General features: G+C 34.8%; 1 protein-coding gene across 1 annotated transcript in view; it reads left to right on the top strand.

Annotated features, from left to right (window-relative positions):
- The first annotated feature begins 7,190 nt into the window (after positions 1-7,190).
- si:ch211-246m6.5 (von Willebrand factor D and EGF domain-containing protein) overlaps positions 7,191-22,659 on the top strand; it is a 63,095-nt gene continuing 47,626 nt past the window's right edge. Inside the window, exons 1-7 of the mRNA XM_042749183.1 lie at positions 7,191-7,528; positions 15,167-15,351; positions 15,422-15,650; positions 18,679-18,744; positions 18,837-19,069; positions 22,108-22,197; positions 22,389-22,530. Coding sequence (XP_042605117.1) covers positions 7,444-7,528; positions 15,167-15,351; positions 15,422-15,650; positions 18,679-18,744; positions 18,837-19,069; positions 22,108-22,197; positions 22,389-22,530 — 1,030 coding nt within the window. The 5' untranslated portion in view covers positions 7,191-7,443. The remainder of the gene's footprint in view (positions 7,529-15,166; positions 15,352-15,421; positions 15,651-18,678; positions 18,745-18,836; positions 19,070-22,107; positions 22,198-22,388; positions 22,531-22,659) is intronic.

Below are 22,659 nucleotides of genomic sequence, written 5' to 3'. Positions count from 1 at the left end.
TGTTATGAAATCATTATTTTTATCTTTCATCTGAGTTTTCATGTATTCGCACCTCCTCGGGTCTTATCTGCAAGAGCACCTGGTCCAGAGATGAATGGTGTGCAGTTCTGTTTTTTTTTTTAAATACAGTTTTAAGGAAACATGATTGTATGTTCGTAGGTGTGCACAGATATGACATTTTATGAGTCTGTCAGACTTTGACAGCATGACACAGATCAATAAAGTAATCTGCCCAGTTCAGTCAAATCAATGTAAAAATATATCAAAAAGGATATTTTATGCAATTAAAGCTCATGTTCCCAACCTTGAGGTTGTGACCTCATATGGTGGTGCTTTAAATAGTATTTATATTATTGATAATATTTATGGTGGCGACAAGCAACTGTCATTATGAGCGAGTCATTTAAACCAATTACTCAAACTGATTCATTTAGAAGCGTTGAATTGTTCATGAATGAAATAAGGCTATTTATGAATAAGTCAAACATTCATTCAACCGATTCGTTCAACACAATTTTCAGTATTTCAGTTGCAGTATTTCAGATTAAAATAGAGACTAGGCCATTAAAATTCCATTTTTGAAGGCAGAATAGCACCTCCTAGTGAGAGCAAAAAAAGAAAAACTTGTAATTTGATGGTGTAACCACTAGATTCCTGTATAGGACTCCATAGAGAAGCTTGTGAATTCCCTAGTTGTTTTTGTACATAATTGTTAACTTTTATTAGGTTGTGGATTTAAATGTATATTAAGGCATTCTCAAAGACTACTTTTTGTCAAGGTTTACATCTTTGTTGTTTAAATGTTGATTTTAAGTGTGGGGTTTTGCATTATTATTGCTACATTCAAACCTGAACAGAGAAAGCAGATTGTTACAAAAAACATAAAAATTCTATATATAAAAAAGTAACAAAAATGAACAGGAATGCTTTATCAGAGTTTAATCCTTCTGGGTCTGATCTGATTTTAAGCTCTTATTTCAGTCTTCTGACTCATTTTGGTTATATGTTTGGTTCTTATTTCAGTCTTCTGACTCATTTTGGTTATATGGTTTGTGTCTGTGTGTGTGTGTGTGTGTCTGGGAGTGTGTGTGTGTGAGTAAGTGTGTGCGAGTGGATGTATCCGTTCTACACTCTTGTTCCTTGCTGTCTACTTTTTTACTGCATTGTAGTCCAATTATTTGGTTTTATTTTGCATAGTTGCAGTTTACAGTCCACACCAGTTCATAGGTGTGTGTGTGTGTCCGTGTGTGTGTGTGTTATATGGTGTGTCCGCGCGTGTGAGTTGATTTTGCACTTTAGATGTTTTAGAGTTTCACCCCTTCTTTGCTGGGCAATAATTTTTTTCTGCATTGTGGGGGATTTGTAGATTGTACAAATAACAATTTTCTGTATTTTCAATTTAGTTTTTCCCATTTTCCATTCGTTTCCTATGGTCAGTCATTTTTTACCATGACTGTGATTTTTTTTTTTTTTTTTTTTTTTACGACCACTTAGCTTTTCAAATCATGTCCTCAATTTTGTGCCATAAAAGTCACCAAGTGTCGTACCATTCTGGTGAAGCTACGATTTTTAAAAATTATAAAATGTGAAATTCTCCGGTCAAAAATGACCGAAGACTGCACAAGGGTTTTAAGTAAAGCTATCTTGTCTTAAGCATTTTTAGATATGTTTAATGGAAAACTGTGATTAGGTAGCTTTTGGGGCATATTTTTGCAGTCTGACACAAAAACTGGACTGTTTTGGAAAATTATACAATTATAAAATTGTCCACCTTGATCAGCAGCAATATAAATGAGTGCTTGTGCATTCAGGCTTCTGAATTAGTTTTAATAGCTCTTTGAGACACTGAAGCAGTAAATATCAGACCGCAGCTCTCCTTATCACTATGCTATAACCCCTGCAGTGAAAACTGTATTGACTTTCAACAAACCAACAACCAGACAGACCCCCACTAACCCCTACATCAGCCCCCCTCTCTCTTATTCTGTTTCTCTGCACCAGTCAGTGTCACGCCTGATCTTGCCTTCAAACCGTTCATCTCCATGTCTATTTGATCTGTTTTCTTACTGAAAGACAGGATATTTCTGATAACCCTGGATTTACCAATTGCATTGACCAAAACAGCTCTAAGACATGAAGTTACTTAAAAAAAACAAACAAACCTAAAATATACGTACCACATTATGCCTTGACAAAATCACTGTACAATGGTACCACATTTTTTGTGAGGGGATATTAAATCATATAAACACTATATATTTAACCTTTTGATAGATGAGGATGATTAATTAACTTGTGAGCACATGGTTACATAAAATGGGTCCAGCCTGATCTGTAATGATGTTTAATTAATGATAAATCACAAATGGTGGGTACTAGTGTGGAGAAGAACTCCTGCGGTCTACAGTAACGAACCTCAGAACGTCCTGCTGCTCGCTCTGTGAATGATGTGGGCCCATAAAACCACTTTATACCCTCATTATAGTGTTTCCCAGACACCTCGAGACGGAGGACATCTCTGCAACATTAGTGGCTTTTAGTGTTGGCTCTGTAAAGTTCTCTGTAGCTGTTACCTGTCCAAAGTTTGTTATGCTTTTATGTTATGTTTTGTTTTTTTGTTAAAAAAAAAAAAAAAAAAATTTTCGGAGCTAATTTAAAGATTAAATGTGTATTTTCTGGGCTCCCCTCTCTGCCATTGGTTGCCCAGACTGACAGCCCCGCCCTAAACACACACCATTGGTTGAGCCAGTGTTGCTATGTCAGACTGGTTGAATTTTTAAACAATCAAAGGAATGTTTTAATGTTTACAGTTTTTTAGGAGAATCAGTGTACTAATAATTTAGTTTTCATTTTCTCTGTATATTGAAATTTGAATCAAACAATTACACTCTTACTTACGCACTTACACACTGGTTTTCATTTGCGTTTTCTCATCGTAAACATCACGGGTGACATCTGGAACAGGTTTCAGCCCCGTAGTCTGTGATTCCCTGAGAGAGGTTTAGGATCAAAGCATCCGGATGATGTTTTCTCCCTTGTGAAGTTGCTTGAAGCGGTCAGGGGAAAGCTCTAGGAGAGGACAAGCTATCAGACTCCTTCCTGAGCTTGATAATGTTCAGACACTGATGACTTTGCGGTTTTGGCCTGAAAACATTTACAGTCACAGCTTTACAGAATTTTTAAACAGGAGGTCATAAAGCTGTTTCTTTGTTTACCCCACTGTTTAGAGAGACGGTAGTAAAATCCAGACTCAGATGGGAATTTTTGGGGGGGTTGGTTAGATTGTGGGTGGACGCTGTGTGCACATTTTATTTTCAACATTATGGAGTGTTCTTTTTGTGTGTTTATGTGTAATGACATTTGCTAGTATTATGCACCAAATTTCAATTCTGTAACCATAAAATTTTAAATATGATGGGTTATTAATATTTGTCAATGATAAAATTCTATCTATCTATCTATCTATCTATCTATCTATCTATCTATCTATCTATCTATCTATCTATCTAAAAATCCAAAAAAAAGTTAAATAGTAATGTTTATTTATTTACTTATTTATTCGTACATTAATTCAAATTATGAATTCCAAACATATTATAACAGTGTTGGAATTATTTTTGGTAACTAATTTGCTAATATATGACTTTGTTAACTCTTATCAAATAAACAACAACAACAACAACAAAACATATATATATATATATATATATATATATATATATATATATATATATATAGTAAAATATTAATAAAAAAAATATATAAATAGTACCACAAGAATGCACATTTTTCATTTTTATCTACAAGAGTCAAAATAAGATGATGACTATGAACACAAATCATAAATTAGTAGATCATCTTCTGAGAAATGTTCTGATATAACAGTGCATATATTAGCACAGCAAGAGCTGCAGTAAATAATTTTCTTCTCATTTTTTTTTTTTTTTTTTTTTGTGGAAGTAGTCGATTGAAACAGGACTACGCTTTGACAGATTTAGGCCTGAACATACACATTAACAATTAATGAATTACCAAATACTCCCTTAAACGACGTAATGCTCAGTGTGCCATGGAGAATTGAGACGTCTTGGCTTGTTACCTGCTGATTTGACACTCAACCCCCTGTGAAGTTTGTTTATGAGCAAAGAAAGCAAGACTGGTTCTTGTCAACACAACAGCCATGAAAGCCAGTTTCATATGGGGGAAAATCACATGTGTGTTTGTGTTTGAGATAGCGAGACAATCTCAGTCAAAAGCTCAGCATGAAAGACATTGATAAGAATAGTTTTTTGCCTAAAATAGCTTTAGAGAAGTTAGTGTTAAAAAGACCTCTGTAGATCTGAACTTAAACTGACAGAAAAGTGTCTTTTAAAGCTCCAGCTGCACTGAGGGAATAATTAATTGTATGTCAATGTCACTGAATGTCGATTTCATCTTTTTTGTCAAATATTAATGTGTCTTTAAGCTTTGAGAATAAAGAAACCTAGAATCTGTGCTGCTAGCACAAAGTTAGAGGAAAAAATATGCAGGGGAGGGATGAGCGTTTTAAATAAAAGACCTTTGAGATTGTATTTCAAGGTCTTAGAGGGCTTTCAGAGTGACAGGTTTCCTAAACTGCCACCTTAATGCGACAGCATGACCTTTTAAAACATGAAAGACCTTGATTTAGCATCCCATTACATGATGTATGATTTTTTTATATAATAAAATATGTTGTAGTTTAAATGTCCTTAATGTACAAGGTATCTTAATTTTTTTTAATGTTTTTTTTTTCATGCTGGTATAGAAGTTTGTAGCTCATATTTTGATTAAATGCCTTTAAATGATTAATTTTACAAGGTAAATGGGGTCTCCATTTGTCTCTTATTTAAAAAAAAAAAAAGTAAATAAATATCTGAATAAAAAAAAAAAATCAGATGAATTAGCATTGCACATATAATACATGTTCATTTTAGTTGAATTAGAATTGTAAGTTTAATTAGTGTTGATTTTCAAGTATGCTTGTGCTGATCCCAACCCATGCACCCCTGGTTCAAGTCTAAATAAGAATAAAAATAAATTAAGTAAAATACTAAAAGTTTTTATTGGTACACAACATTAAAAGATTAAATTAACAAAACTTCAAATGCAATTGGTTTCCTGCCAGCTTGCATTAAGTCTGAAACTCTAAAAAATAAAGTTTTTATTGCTTCAAAATTCCTTCTTCGCAGCGATGCTTCAAAGGTTCATAGAAGAATAATTTTTGTTTCCACAAAGAACCATTCAGTCAAAGGTTCTTTAAAGAACCATCACTTTCTTACCTTTTTATAATCTGAAGAACTTTCTTTCGCCACAAAGAACCTTTAAGGTTCTTTATGGACCATTTAGACAAAAAGGTTCTTCTATGGCATCGTGAACCACCTTTTTTTTTAAGAGTGAATTGTATTGCTAGAAGGTTGTGTAATCATCACTCAAAATATTCCAGATCTTCATTTTCTTCGCCCACCTTTTATAATACTTTTAGGAGAAAACTTGAATTCATATTCACCACAAGTATAGGTATATTTTGGACACACTAGAATGAAAATCACCTCCAGACTTTGAGAATATGGACGTTTTCCACAGTTTTATCTGGTAAGTGACTTCTAAAGAAGAAAAAATAAAAATTTGATCTCTGAAGGCTTCTCTCAAGTGTAAAGTCTAAGCTTTTGACGTCCCAGGCAGATGATCTGAGAAAAGTTTTATATTTCTCTTATGATGGTAAAAGATTTCGGAACATAGCACTGGTCCTTGATCACAACTTCTGGGGATCTTCTATTCAAAGCTCCAGCTTAAAAGAAAATCCCTTCTCAGGGATGCTCATCACTTGTGAGGAGGGATGGAGACTTTTTTCAGCCCAAGTCCAAAGGCTCTCCCTTGGCATGAGGTTTGAACTTTAATCCAACAGCTTGAGGGAGAATGAGACCCAAAGACCTTCACTAAAGCCAGTTCATGACAGGGACCTCAGCTTCTTCTCTCAGCCAGACTGCAAGCATTAGAAGCGGATATAACGGCTTAATCTTCAGCCTCAGACAGTTCAGCCTTCTCGTCCTCTTCCAGGTGGCATCCGAGTCGCTCCGTGCCAAGAGATTGAGAGGGATATACACATTTGGCCAGTCAGAAATTTGGTTTGGAGAAGAACAAGCCCAGAGAGGCAAGGTGTTGGCCTTATCATGAGCTCTGGGGCGCTGAAGGTCTGAGACCAAAAGCTGGATGCTTTCAAGAAGATCAGCTGATATTGAAAAGTGCCAGATATTCTCAGATAAAGGAATCCACACTGAAATATCATCTAAACAGCATTCAAATAAAGGTTCCTAGCTGGTTCTTTGCAGGATAAGGTTCAAGAACTGCTGTATGATGTTATATGTGTATCTTTGGATCATCTTTCTTTGTTTTTGTTTTTTTCTCTATGGTTCAGTGCATTGGTTTTAGGTACCAACCTTTAACAGAGGTAAAATTAAGCCCATTCAAAATGTACCACAAAAAAGTTCAAACACAGATTCATCCATCCATGATGATAATTGAGCACCCATTTATTGTTATTAGTCCATTTGACTCCCTTTCTTCTTATTTATCCACAACCCATCTTCTTTTTTTTTCACATTTCTTTACGCAGCACATCCATTTTCATCTGGGCTAATAGACATCCAGAGAACTAAATCCACACATCTGAATGATTTTTTAAGGATTATTGATGGTGTTTTATTTATTTATTCATTTATTTTGATAGACTGTACTAAGAGGACGCTGAGAGGGAAAAAAATTGAAACCTTTTGCAACCAATCATGATTTATGTATGTTTTGGCTCTTATTGTGATTTTCTTGTCATTTTTGTTGCATGTTTTAATTGGTAAAAGTCAAAAGCATTAAACTAGATATTTGTTTAGCTTTAAAAGTTCCCTCTACTGTAAAACACCTTTTCGCTTCTAAATGGAAGCGTGTTTGAATGTGAAGCCTTGTGCAGAAACATGCCCCCATGAAAAAGCGATTTTACGTAATTTAATATGGAAAAATCATCTTTTCTCCATTTTAGCTTCAGTAAATTACCTTTCTCTGAGATATTGATTGCTTTTCGCGAGTTTGTTTCACTAGAGAGCCCCTTTAAGTGTCCTCCAACTCTACAGTTAATTGAGGGCTTCTGACTAGGAGTGCCCCCTTCACTCCTCAAAACAGCTGAGTGTTTACACACACACACACACACACACACACGAGGGGGACAAAAAAATGGTCCAGGATTCTTCTTACTGCCCATAAATTAAGGACAATATGTTGTGCGCGAGGGAACTTCCTTAGTCTTTGTAGGAATGCCAACATCAGGAGCAGAGTGTTCAAACACCCCGCAAACTTTTTTCCTGTCTTGCCAAACTTGCCCTAAACTTTCCGATGGTATTCTCGTGGAAAAACGCGCAACTGTGAGACTCAAACATGGAACTTTTTAACGTCTTTTTAAACTCATCCATCTGCATCTGGTGCCTGTGTTTACTACCGCTGAAGTTACTTGCGCAGCTGGGTAAGTAAAAATCATGCTTATATCAAATACTAACGCTGTTTTGGAGGCATAATTTGGCGCAGCTTTAAGACTGTTTCTGTATCGTGCGGCAGATGCGTTGTTGATGGAAATAGATTACGCATGCAACTTCTAAGCTCTGAATGCTAAAATGCGATGCTTGCTTGTTCAGCCTACTCAAGAATTTGCCACATTCCCAGTGGAAATTGTAAAGATTCACAAACCTTGTGCATAAATTTTATTTTTTGTTTATTTATTTATTTTTACTGCAAATTGTTATGTTGATATGTAGGTTTTTTTTTTTTTTTTTTTTTTTTTTTTTTTTTTTTTACAGCTATTTTAGCTCATAAACGTTTAAAAGGTGTGCATAAGATTTTTTTCTGTCTGCGTCAGGAACATGGTGTTGAGATAATGTGCTTTCAATCCGCAAGACATTGTTTTCATTAGTGCTCAATATCCCGGTCCAGCGGGATTGAACAGCTGTTTGAAAGCTGTGCTAAACTTCGTTGTAACTCAGCTGTTTGTAACATCCATGTTTTGCGCACCAAATGGAGAGTCTGTCTGCGCAGTGGATGGAAACGTGCTCTGTGGGAGAAAAGGACGCCCACGCTCTCGCTCTCTCTCTCTCTCTCTCATCTCTCCTCTCTCTCTCCCTCTCTCTCTGTGTGTGGTGTGTGCGTGCAGATGTTTTCAGCAGTCATTAGAGCAGTCAGTAGGTGAGTATTAAGCCTCAGGGGTGCAGTAATTGTGGGAATGTGAGCCTCATGATTGTGGGGTCAGACTGATTAGTGAGGCTGTGATATCTTTACTGTCCTTTCCTCCAGCTTATGCCTCAGTGCCTGCCATTGCAGGATATAGACCTGTGTAAATGTGTAAATGCGCTCATTTACACAGTTAGAACACTTGAACTATGCATCATGCACATTAAACTATACTGTTTTGCTTTTTGCTTTGTTTAATCATTTCATTTAATTATTATTGTTGTTTTTTATAGTCTGTATTGGTCTGTAAATAAAGTAAAATAGAATACAATAAAATTACATAGTATATAACATTTATATTCCTGTTTAAATTTGTCTGCGTCAGGAACATGGTGTTGAGATAATGTGCTTTCAATCCGCAAGACATTGTTTTCATTAGTGCTCAATATCCCGGTCCAGCGGGATTGAACAGCTGTTTGAAAGCTGTGCTAAACTTCGTTGTAACTCAGCGCACTAACATCCATTTGCGCACCAAATGGAGAGTCTGTCTGCGCAGTGATGGAAACGTGCTCTGTGGAGAAAAGGACGCACGCTCTCTCTCTCTCTCTCTCTCTCTCTCTCTCTCTCTCTCTCTCTCTCTCTCTCTGTGTGTGCGTGCAGATGTTTTCAGCAGTCATTAGAGCAGTCAGTAGGTGAGTATTAAGCCTCAGGGGTGCAGTAATTGTGGGAATAGGTTGAGCCTCATGATTGTGGGGTCAGACTGATTAGTGAGGCTGTGATATCTTTACTGTCCTTTCCTCCAGCTTATGCCTCAGTGCCTGCCATTGCAGGATATAGACCTGTGTAAATGTGTAAATGCGCTCATTTACACAGTTAGAACACTTGAACTATGCATCATGCACATTAAACTATACTGTTTTGCTTTTTGCTTTGTTTAATCATTTTCTTTTATTTATTTTTTTTTTTTTTTTTTTTTTGTATTTACTGTTTTGTTAATGTAGTATAGTATAATATAATATTATTTAGTATTTTATATTTATTTAATAATATTTTGTTTTTAATTGTTATTTTTTTGCATAGATGGATAGATGGATGGATGATATATTTCTATAATTTAATTAGATTTAATTATATTAATTTATTATTTTTAAATTGCTTTCCATTTTAAATTTAAAGTGCTTGCATATTTAAATTTGATTTATTTTTTTGTTTATATCATTTCTGTATCTTCTTAGCACATAGCCTGCAGTAACTTTTAATCATATTCTTTTTTCAATTTTTTCATTTTTTTTTTTTTTAATCCAGTCAAAATTGTAAATAATTTTAGCAGTTTATTTATACCAGGAATAAGGCAATTTTGGTTGCATTTTATCTGTTAATTGTAACTGGAAAAATATTGTTGTAATGCATTTTTTGTCGTTATAATTATTATAGCATTTCTTGTTTAGATTTATTGTATTATTAAGTAGTTTTGTGGGTTTTTGTGATTTTCGTTTTATTGTTTGTTCTTTATTTATGTTATTAACTGGGTTATAGTTTGATTTATTATTTTTATTTTGTTTATTATTTTTATCATTCATGTGCATGTCCTGCAGTACCTTTTATGACCACAAGGCACAGAAAACCTTAAGTCTTATGGTAAATATTGTGAAAATACTTTTTTTTGTTTGTTTGTTTTTCAATTCAGTCAATTGCAAAACATTTTAGCTGTTCATCTCTATCAGGCATAGGGTGATTTTGGTTGCATTTTATTTGTTAGTGTCACCAGAACAAATATTCTTGTAGGCTAATGAATGACATTATAGTATATTAAAGTTTTGACATGATTGTATATTAATTATTTAGTGCAAAACTACTAATTTTGGCAGGTAATGTTTCTATTGTTTGGAGTTTTAGGGATAAACTAAATTTTTGGTATTGTCTCTTGCACAAAATCCTCCCAGCGGTGTCCTTTCATTCAGCAGACTGTGGACGAGTCATTCTTGATGATATTTCTACAGTGAATCATCAGGGTTGACTTTTCAGTCTTTATTAAATGTCCGACAGCTGTGTGTTTGGATCATGTGATCTCATCCCTCATAAGCCTCACTCAACAAAATCGAGTGAAAGAGAGACGTTACTGAGTCCTCTGGGTTTGGTTGAATTCCTGGCTGAGCGAGAGGAGGAAACAGATGAGTGCGTTTGCAACTCTGAAAGTCTTTCGCTTTAATATCAAGGACAGTTTCCTGTGGTCACTGATATTTCATAAACGCAACAGACCGAGACCCAGACCCAACAAACCCATTTTTTTTGAATGAATCTCTCTCTCTAGGGCCGGAGAGAGTGAATATCTGGAGCTGTTCCTCTTCTGCAGTGTAATCAGCTCTTCATTCTGCCGAGAGGCAGACTGTCACAACAGATAACTCACATTTAGCAGCCCTGCAACCCTCCCACACACACATATGGACGAACTTGTGTGAAAGTTCTCCAGATTTAAGAATCCTTAAACACTACATGCTTAAAATAAAAATTCTTTGCTGCTTGTTTGGTTCAGCAGGTTCCTTTTTATTGATTTGTTTTTTGCTCTGCAGGAGTTGAGTTGAGCTATATAGTTTTTGGCAGGTTAAACCTTGACTTTATGTCTTTATATAAATTTATATCTAATATGGTGGTGGAAAAAAAAAATGAGACTGGTGCAAAAAGAATATTTTTTTTTTTTAATGCTTTAGCATTTTTTCTTAAAGGGTTACTCCACCCCAAAATGAAAATTTTGTCATTAATCACTTACCCCCATGTCGTTCCAAACCTGTAAAAGCTTTGTTCATCTTCAGAACACAATTTAGGATATTTTGGATGAAAACTGGGAGGCTTGTGACTGTCCCATAGACTGCCAAGTAAATAACAGTGTCAAGGTCCAGAAAAGGTATGAAAGTCGTCGTCAGAATACTCCATCTGCCATCAGACGTGTAATCTGGGTAAGAGAAGAAAGCAAAAATAACAACTTTATTCAACAATTCCTTTGTCAACAGTCTCCTCTGTGGTTTTTTTCTTTCCTCCAGTAACAGTGTAACTTTTTTTTGTTGTTCAATATTTTGTTTAGACTTTATATTTCAGAATATTTCTTATAACATGACTAGTTTTTATTAAAATGTTATTATACAATTACTTTTTTTCCATTTATTTTTAGTTTGGGCTGAAAACTTTAGCATTTTTGCATGTATTTTTGCTTTCAGGTATTTATTAAGTTTAAACCCATTTGATTGACGGTTGAGTAGGTGGCCCTGTTGTCTGGTATATGTAAGAAAGCATTAGCATCATATGACCAGAGCATTGATTTGTGGTTAATTTAAAACACCAGTACATAGAACTATAAAAAATTGATTGTGGAAACTGGGGTTATTTTAGGACATCAGGCTGTCAAACCCATTTTGCTTTATTTATATTTCCTTTCTTAAACTACCTAAAGATGTCAAAGGTTTTGACCAAATATGGACATGTATCCATCTTCAAGTCTTTTGCAGTAACTGGCTTAGCAAAAAAAAAAAAAAAAAAGTGTTTGCATTGTATAAACGTAGTGTGGTGTGCAACAGCAGTGACATGTTGAGAAAGTGCTCGGTGTCTGAAGTTTTCAGGGGAATTCCCTGGTGAAGAAGTGTCTGAAATTCACCCCGTCCTTAAGTCAACAAATTAACCGGGCGATCTGAGGTGTTTACCCAGCAGCGCTGTCTCAGCTTTGGTTTGAGGGCTGTGGGCTGAAAGTGTTTTTGGGACCTTTGACCTTGGGTAGCAAAATTTGACTGTGGTTGTCACCCCTGCAAATACAGACAGAGACCAAATGTGCTCAGATCTTTTCAACAAACGAAACTTCTGCTCTGTTTCTATGACATGGGTTTTTGGAGTGATTTTTCTTTAAGGTGAATGAATCTTTATTTTTTTTGGCATGGTGTCTGTTCTTATTTCTACACCTGTGTCACTTTGTATTATTATTTTGTTTATAATAATTTCTAATTTTTTATTTTTTATTTTTTTATTTCACAGTTGTGATGTCACTTTGCTGATGTCTCTTTTATATATTTAATTTAATTTAATTTTGTGTGATGTCAGGTTTCTTGTCTTATTTTTATGTTGTTTTTCTGTTCTGACATTTTTATTTTATCTTACTTTATTATACTATTTTACTTTACAGTTGCGCTGACAAATATTATTTAATTTTACAGTTGTGATGTCATCTTGCTGTTGTCACTTGTTTATTTTACAATTTTGACGTAAATTTTCTGTCATTTTATTTTATTGTATTATATTTCAGTATTTTGCAGTTGTGATGACACTTCTTTGTTATAATTTTTATTTTATTTTATTTTAAAGTCACTTATTTTATTATTATTTTATTTTACAGTTGTGATTTCCATCTACTTTCCAGTTGTCACTTATTTTATTTTATTTTACAGTTGTGATGTCACCTTACCATTTTTATTTCATTTTATTTTATTTTATTGTATTTTACAGTTGCAATGTCACTTAATGTAAATTTAATTTTATTTTACGTTTGGGATTTCACTTATCTTTTTATTTGAGTTATGATGATGATGATGATTAGCAGCAGTAGTAGTAGTAGTATTGTACCATAAGACGAATCAAACTACACAATGACGATTTCAAACATATGTCTTTCTGAATCTGTGAATGGTGTATGTTTGCATGGAAAGTAAGGTTAGCACTCAGTAGCTGCTTTATTTTCATCTTGTCTTTAAGCTGGCCACCTTGAAACTCCATTACCTCCTCTTAAGAAACGTCCCTTTAAATCATCCCTCCATCTCCCCACCAAAACTTTATTAGAAATTTATAAAATGAACACTTAAATGTCTTTATCTTCATCTTGCCCCATTACACCTCTAAGAGTAAAGCTTAGGACGTAATTGCAGAGTAATGATCCTTGAATTAGGCTGGAGAGACTCTAAACCAGCCGAGACATGATCCCATCAGCGCTCCAGTGGGGCAGAAAGCCCTCTCGGCCCGGCCTCATCTTCCCTCTGGAAAGCAGACAGGATTAGAGGAGAGATTTTCTGCTCTTTTCCATGCTGGTCAAAAGTCACCTGCCCTTATTCTTTATGAGGACTTTCAGATGGTTAGTAGAAATGTGTTCCTTTGAACAAACTCTGTATTTGAGACTTCACTGAAAGATGTAGCTAATTCTTAACATTTTTAGATGAAAATGTGAGTGCTTTACGATGCAAAACTTGTTGACAATATGCTAGAGTGATCCTATATAGTTGCTAAAGTGTTCTGGATGCTTAAATGGTTGTTTACTTACTTGTTTACGACTCTAAAGTCTCTGTCCTTTTAGACCACACTGAACAAAACTCTGGAATCTCGTCAGATAATACTATAATATTTTAATATTGCTTTGTTTGGCTTTTTTCTTTTGTTGTGCTTTGCTGATGTTTGCTTTATGTCTTGTTTATGTTTATGTTTTTTTTTTTTTTTTTGACTTTCTGACAGTTTTATTTGTTTAATTGTGGTTTGGTGACAATTTATTTGTTGCTTTGCTTTTTTCTTTTTGTTTTGTTGTGCATTGTTGATGTTTGTTTTGTGTTTTATTTGCATTTTTGTGATGTTTTGCTTTGCTTTTTTTGTTTAATTGTGCTTTACTGCTTTACTATGTTTTGTTAACAATTTATTTGTGGCTGTGCTTTGTTTTGTTGTGCATTGCTGACATTTTTTTTCTGTTTTGATTTGCTTTTCTTTTTGTTCTGCTGTGCTTTCTTGTGCTTTCCTGACAAATTATTTGTTGCTTTTTTTTGTAATGCTTTTCTTAGCTGTGCTGATATTTTTGTTGCTTTTCTTTTTTTGTGCTTTTCTGACAGTTTTTTTTTTGTACTTTGCTTAGTTGTTGTGTTTTTTTTCTCCTTTTTGTTACTTTGCATTTGTATTTTATTTTATTTTTCTTGCTGACATTTTTGCTTTGATTGTATTTGTTTTGTTGTGCTTTGCTGTTTTTTGTTCTGTTGCTTTATTTATTTATTTGTTTACTGACATTTTGTTTTGTTTCTTTTTTGTTTTTGTTTTTTATTCTCTTTTTTGTTTTGTTGCTTTAGTTTGCTTTTTTTTCTTCGTTTTTGCTGACATTTTTGTTTTGTGTGTGTGTTTTGTTTTTCCTCTCTTTTTTCTTTTTGTTTAGTTTCATTGCGTTGCTTAGATTTTTTTTTTCTTTTTGTTTTGTGCTTTGCTGATATAAGCACCAAGTGAAAGTCCCGTGTACTGTCTAAAGTCTACATTCTCCCACCAGTCTGTTGCGTCTATAATGTCTGCTATCTGCCTTCTCTCAGCTTCCCATGTTCACTGGCAGAGATGGCATGACATCCAGCCCAAACTTTCTATTAGCATGTTCAGGGGGAGCTTTAGAGGATTACCAGTGTACTGCTGGCCTCAGGCGTCCTCATACAAAAAGCGAGACAGGTCCTGTCGATCTCCCTTCCCCTCATAATTAGCCGCAATAGTGACATTCGACCCACTTCGGCTCCGAGATACAGGAAGGAGAAGGATAAGGTGTTACAGATGTGCTGTCTGAGGAAATGGCAAGGGATTAAAAAGGTTTTAGCCTGAAAGTCACACGTCTGTTTTTGTCCCTCCGTTTTGCCGTGAGGCCCGGACACATGTCACAGATTCTGTCAACCTTTACGGCGTAAAGTTAGGAGCAAGGAAAAGGGGGTCAGATAAAGGTGCATTAATTTTACCCCAGATAAATGTCCGCAGCTGAGGAGGTCACTTTAACCCCCATTTGGGTTTTAATGAACCTGAGTGACATTTTCAAGCCACCATAATGACACAGTTTTCAACTTTCTCGCACACTGTATTCTGAGCGCCGACCTTTGTCTTTGCCGAAAGGTTGTTTTAAACTCTTTTATGAATATTACAGGTTGTAATTCAGTCTGTGGTTTGACTGTGTCCTTGGTTCTTCCAGCTCCAGAGTGCTATCCCGGTGGATACAGGACATTGAGAAATGCATATCGTAGCGTTGATTTCGACTCTACTGAACTTCAGAACACTGCGATACAGGATCTGATCTGTGACCATTCGCTGCCGCCCGGATGGTACCGATTTTCCATAAACAACAAGCCTGCGGAGATGCCGACCCACTGCGTTGAGGTGAGAAGTTGTCGATTAGTTTTGACTGCTTTCCAAACTGCGGTTGCTTGATCTCTGTTTCTTTTTGCAGATGAACCGTTGTGGGACACAGGCTCCAGTGTGGTTGTCTCTAAAGGACAGCTCTCTTCCGAGGCCCGGAGAGGTCAAGCAGCTCTCGGCCTGTGCCACTTGGCAGTTCTTCCATGGAAGCACCAAAGACTGCTGTCTTTTCCGTATCCCAATCTCTGTACGGAATTGTGGAAAGTTCCTGCTCTACTTTCTGCAGCCAACACAGGGTTGCATGGGATACTGTGCAGAAGGTAGAATAACGTGACTCATTTCTGATGGTTTACAAACACAGGGGGACAAAAAGTACCTAGAATAAATGAAATGAAATCATGTGTAGGCCACATTTAACCCCCAAAATATTTAATATTAATAATTGTAATCATTAATATTAATAATTAATAAATATGCTGGATTTTTATGAAAATAATTTCATCACACACACACAAAAAAGTAAGGATCCTAAAAACATTTCATACTTCTGATTTTGGCATGAGACCACAAAATTAATGTTTGAAATGAAAAGGCAGAATTAAATGTAATTGCTATTGATTTGCATCTTAGTGACATAATTCACCTGTAATAGCCTCTAAAACAGCGAGGCTTGCACCAGTAGAAGAAACAATGAAGAGTTTCTTTTCGGCCCATTTAATAGCACATCTATAGATGTTCCCTGCACACCAACCCAGTGAGAAACTGCCATCTAATTTGTAGTGGGTGATCAATATTTCACTTTCTTTGGCTGCGTTTCCTCTCTGACTTTCTAAGACATCTCCTAGATCCATATAAATGACTGTATCATCAACCGTGTGTGAGAGTATTTGGGTCGTTTTTAGTTTAGGATCGATTTTGGGCGACTGAAGTTCTGCAGGGGAGCAAATCAGATTACTGGATTCATGTAGCAATATTTCATGGATTTATGACACTTCCATGATGGCTTCAGGGAAAAGGAAACTGTTTAGGTTTTAGAGTTTTGGCACGGCATGAAAGTCAGGGCTTCATCCCACAGCACTATGCATTATTTAAGGTGACATCTATCTACCTATCTATCTATCTATCTATCTATCTATCTATCTATCTATCTATCTATATATCATCTTTCTATCTATCATCTTTCTATCTATCTACCTATCTATCTATCTGTCTGTCTGTCTGTCTGTCTGTCTGTCTGTCTATCTATCTATCTATCTATCTGTATATCTGTCTGTCTTTCTGTCTGTTTATTTGCAGTTTTTCTCAGTCGCTTTGGTGCATTTCTCGAATCATCCTTAATATTTGCAAATAAGTATGTGCATTTCTCAAAACAATTAGTACAAACAGCACCACACAATGGATTACCTGCAAAAGCCTGTAACTTACTCAATATCTTTAGTTCTTATCTCAAAAGTAAGTACTTATGTCAGTCAACATATCAGTGCCATCAGAATGAAAAGTCCTTGAGTCATTGTTCACAAACAAGATAGTCAAAATGCTTAGTCATATTGTCAATATTTATAGTGCACTCTGTTAGTACCTGCTGTCAACTATGGCAACAGTTTGGATGAAAGTTACTGTATTGAAATCCAGAAAGCTGCACTTCTTATGTATGCCATATATCCATTTCAAAAGTACAAATTTACACATTACTGTGTGGGATACTGATTGAAAAAGAGTAGATAGGATTCACAGTTACACTTTGCTATTGGTCTGACAAAACAAAAACAAACCAAAAAAAAAAAAAAAACTTACAACGTCACTATGATATAGAAAATAAATAAGGGCACAAATGCAAAAATACAAAATTACAAAAGCAAACACAGGAAACACCCCTTATACATAATTTTGCTTTTGCATGCAGCACTGTAGGAATTGTAGTGCAGTCTGTCTACACCTCCTGATATCAGTCAGATTTCTCGTCTACATCAAATATTTCCCTTGCAAATGCAACGTGGAATTGGAGTCAAGATTCACAAATTACGTCAGTCACATCAGAAATGAAACTGAAAAAGACTGGATAGGCCCTTGCAGTTACAACTTTGGCTATTGGAGTCATTTAAGTTCCTGAACTAATGTCATGTTGCTCAAAACAAAAAACTGTGGCAATAGTCTTATGTAGTCGTTATGTATAAGTCACTGAAGGCAAAAGGTTCATCTAGTTGTCATAAACTTGCCAAGCACATTTTTTTTTACACATTATTATTAGACTTTTTTGTAAATGTGGCTATGAAATTGTGCAAGAATCTTGACTAAAAGAAAGAATGTAGATAAGCCACACCCATGGCTCAAAAACAAAAGTTGTAAAAGCAAACTGTCATAAAAGCAAAAATTCTGAGGACTTAATCTTTTTATTTCATCTTTTGTGCCCATATACTACTTTTTCCTCTTTTCCTTGTTTGTTTTTTTTTTTGGGCGACCACTAGTAAAAGTGAATTTCCCATATACTTTTGCGTGCATATGGCATAGCACTGTACAGTAAATGTCATCCAAAATGTTAGTTTACATCAGAACATTCCAGAGTACACTGTTTTATTGACACCTGCTCTTATATGTGCCAGTCACAGAGTGATTCACAGATTGGCGTCTAACACAGATATTATATCTCTAAGGATTTTGAGCTTGCAATGCAACGTGTTTGAATTGGAGTCAAGGATTATTCGAGAAATGTATCAAAGCGACTGAGAAAAACTGTAATATATGTGAATGAGTCTGGCTTCAAACTGACCAAAAGCAGAAGATGTGGTCGAAATGTCATCGGCCACAGAGCTACTGTTGATTTGCCAGGCCAACAGAGAGGAAATATCCATTGTCAGAATTTGCAACTCTTGTGTTGTCCTCTGTCTATATATGCTTTCCAATTGAAGGTTCATGAGATGCACCTTTGACCAATTTCAGATAACTGGTTTATCATTAGCTGATTTACATTCTCTTCATTAGTGAAAGTCAAGATTCACCTGCACAATTCATGACAAATTTACAAAAACTCTAATAGAAATGTGTAGAAAATGTGCTTGACAGTTTATGACAACTAGATCAACCATTTTGCATTTAATGACTTATACGATGAATTTAAGACTAGATGTTTTGAGGGGTAAGACTATTGCACAGAAAACTATATAATACATTTTGAGCAACAAGAAATTAGCAACTGATAATGTAGGAATATGCAGACAAATGTATATAATGAATTGCATGAATGTGTAAATGTTATGTATGTAGATAATTATTTATTTTTAATTAATAAAAACTTATTTATTTTTATAAAAAGGAAGTTTAATTTTGTTGTTGTTTATTTTGTTTTGTTAGTTGCTTCACCATTTGCACCTAAATCGTGTCCACCTGGAGAAACCAAAGTTAACGGTGTATGTAAGGGTAAGTTTTCAGTTCTATCATTTTTACATACAATAGAATACATATATGTATTTCTTTTTTATCTCATGACCTTGTTTTTCTTTTCTGTAAAGCAAATGTCCCCTCACTGCCATCAAAACCCGTGGTGACCCCAGAGCTGGTCGGCAGCAGCGTCCACCTCCGCTGCTCCTTCACTGGGGTGATGTCCATGTGGCCGGTGGGGTATCAGGTGGTGTGGGCCAGATACTCCTCCAACACCATGAAAGTGGAGATCAGACGAGACACAACCATGAGACTCTACTCACTGGTGGAGATGGACGGAGTTCACTTCAGACTGGGAGAAACGGTAAATAGATAATTGTACACTGTCGTTTGAATGTAAAATGATATTTAAAAAGTCTTATTTTGCTTAGGATTTGTTGAGAATGATGAAAAGGCCTACAATTTTTAGTAAATTGCTGTAAAATTTCCAATGTTATGCAAATACATTTTAGCCTGGTTAGCCCTAGTCTCGCGTATTGAGAATTATTGGAAGGTTTAATTTTTTTAGTCCCGCCCATGAGGCCGTTTGACCGACATGTTAAACAACCAATCACAGTTCATTTCGTTCAGCGGCACATTTTGAGACGTGGAAATGTCGCCACGATAACAGACCAGTGTGTAAAACTCTCATATTTTAAAGATTCTATGCCGTGAACTATTTCACATATACTTTTGAAATTCCAGCATTTAGTTGATCCTGATAAGCGCTCGTCGTCACAGCTTGTAAACACAGGCTAGACGTCACAGTTGTAGACACGTTGGCTTTCTTCTGTCGTAAGGAGGTTTGGCGCCGCGGTATCTTTGTTTCCAGGTGGAATGGTAACGAATTGTAGAATTAAGTCTATGTGATGTCGTGTTCCACACTCCTAAAGTGTTTCCACTTTTGTGTCCCATATGCATTAGACGTTTAGCTAACGGCCCGTGGGCGTGACGTCTGAGGTTGAGACTAGGCTAGCCCCACCCACAGTTAAATCTCATTGGTCAAAAATCCTGCAGCGCATATCTGCATATTTAACATACATAACGTGTTCTGATTGGAGGTTTGTTTGTCGCTTCTAGGCAACATTTCTGTTTGAAGTCAAGACAATAATTATGCTTCCTTTAAGGTGGTCAATTTAATTTCTAAATTATTATTATTATTTTTTTTTTAATATTCAAGAAAACATTACAGCTGCAGACGAATTGTGCTAATAAATGTCATGTTTGCTAACGATTAGTGAATTATTCAGTCACATGACTTTTTTGACAGACATATTGTATAGAGCATGCATTGAACGTGTGCGTGACTATCGAATTATAATATTTTTTCACAAGTGAGCATACGTTTTCATGCACATTTTGGAAAATGTACTGTATTCACATCTTTCAGAATTTTTCATTGCAATATACTAAAATTTGTATATATATATATATACTAATTATATACTAAAATTTGTAATATATATATATATATATATATATATATATATATATACACTAATTATATACTAAATTTGTAAATATATAAGAAGTACGAAGCACACCATTTATATATATATATATATATATATATACACAGATATAAACAAATATATACAAAACAGAGAATGATTTACTATGATATACCACAATTAGTACAAAAATGTTCAAATTGGTAGAGAATTTAAATGAAGTCTATCATTTTTTATAATTTGTAAAAACAATATGTAAACGGGAACCTGGCTAGACTCTGAAATCTTAAAACACTGTTTAATATATAAAGTCAACTAAAATTAATGTTGTTTGTTTGTTTTTTGACTGTAGCTATGTATTTTTTCAGGAGTAATAAAAATTTGTTTGAATTTTGATTCATTGAAGTTTGAATTTTGGCCACATCTGGTGAGTCTTAAAGCACTATCATTGTCTTTTGATTTTTTTCCTCTGGCATAACGCGCTCCAGACAGCAGTTAAACTCTCTTCTCACCAGACCAAGAAAGGGAAGGCTCTTTGGTGAGGGGTGTCTTCAGTCATGATGCCCTTTGACCTCTAATGTGAGTTTAGAAAGTGTTTCAGTTGAAGTGAGATTGGGTCAAGAAAGAGGAAAGGTCAAATCAAAGCCACATGTGCACAAACCATAAATAACATTAAGTTTTGTCTAGAAGTTTGATTCTGATTTGCTCGTTTTGACGTGACATTTGAAGGGTGTTTGAGTTTAAGATGTCCTGTGCTACCTGCAGTCATAAAAAACCATGTGTTCATAGATCACAGAGGCTCCCGTTTTAGGAACACCATCATTCTGATTTGGGTTGTGAGGTTCCCTTAAACATGTCACAGCTGGACTTAGTCAAACACACACACACACACACACAGTCATACAAGCACACCTTGTGCTCTCTGTAATTCCCATATACAGGCAAAACACCTGAAAATCCTTCATACACACACGAAAGCAAATTCAAACAAACATAGTTCGTTTCAGTGCCATATATGGCTATAAATGCCATGTAATGATGTAGTCTGTAAAATACATTGTTGCATTATGATTTAATTCTCATCTTTATTTTGTAACTAAGGGTTCCCTGTATATTGTATTACTTGTATTATGTAAATTATGGATAAAATAAAATGATTCATTTAATGTACATTATATTTTAATTACTTATTATTAAGGTAATAACTAAAAAACTAAAAAGTAAAGTGTTCCTTACAATAAAAGTATACATAAGTTCATTATGTATTGTTATTTTTCATTATAAAAAATAAATTATTAATTTAATTTGTATATTATTATTAATAATAATAATGTTAATTATGTTTATTATTTTTTTTTTATATTAGATATTTTGCTGTATCAGCAAGGCTACATTCCCATATATGAATAAAATGATTACAAATTTATATTTTTAATTATTATATTAATTATTATCTATTACTAAAGTAATAAGAGAAAGTGTTTTCTTTGCAATTAAATTGAATATTACTGATTCCTATAGTTGGATCTCTCAAATACACTGATGCATTATGAAACAAAACATTGATTTTTGCCATCTATATATATATATATATTGTATATTATTTTTTTTTTACTCAGTGATATGATTTAAATATTTAATAATTAATGTTATTTTTGTTCTTGTTGTTTTTTTAATAAAATATTTTATTACATTTCCATACATGAATAAACAAAAACTAAATAATATAAATATAACAAAATAATTAGTTTTTATTTTAGTTATTATTTCAGTTATTTATTATTAACTTAATAAATAATAAATAAACCATTTCCCACAATAAAAGTGCATTATTGATTTCTATTGATTTCTATAGCTTCTATCTCTTTGCTCAATCAGCATGACCTTCATGACAGTCTTGTTTGATTGACAGTTTTCCTGCAGTGTGTCCACCTTCCTGTTGAACTCCTCCAGCTTGCAGTCGGCATCTAAAGAAAGCGCTGGGTTTTTTGCAGGAATTAAGGTAAATCCTGTTACATCTAATTCTTCATAATTATGATGGATCATGCGTCATGCACAGCTCCTGAAGCTATAATTACCGGCTAAATATACATTGCAGCATTGCAAATATTATGTTGCATAATTACCCATGTCTAACAGAGCTGTATGATGGTATTTGATTTACACTGGCTTCGGCCAACACTTTTTCTGCAGTTTGTTCCAGATGTCCTGCACATCCGTGAGGATGCTAAAAAGCACGTTTTGGCCGTACACAGCACAGTCCCTATTCCCTGCCATGGGTTTGAGCACAACCGCCGCTGCAAAGTGACTCTTGCTCTCAGCGTACACGAATCAGGTGTGTGTCTGTTAGTGTGTGAGTCACTGACAATGGCGACAATATTAATTAATTATTTTTCCCCATTATTTGTATTATTATACATTTTGAATGTATGGGTAAGTAAAGTTTTAAGTATTTCTGTCATAA

The sequence above is a fragment of the Cyprinus carpio genome, chromosome B22 (assembly GCF_018340385.1).
Source record: "Cyprinus carpio isolate SPL01 chromosome B22, ASM1834038v1, whole genome shotgun sequence".
NCBI classification, from domain to species: Eukaryota; Metazoa; Chordata; class Actinopteri; order Cypriniformes; family Cyprinidae; genus Cyprinus; species Cyprinus carpio.
This window is presented reverse-complemented; position numbering and strand designations above follow the sequence as displayed.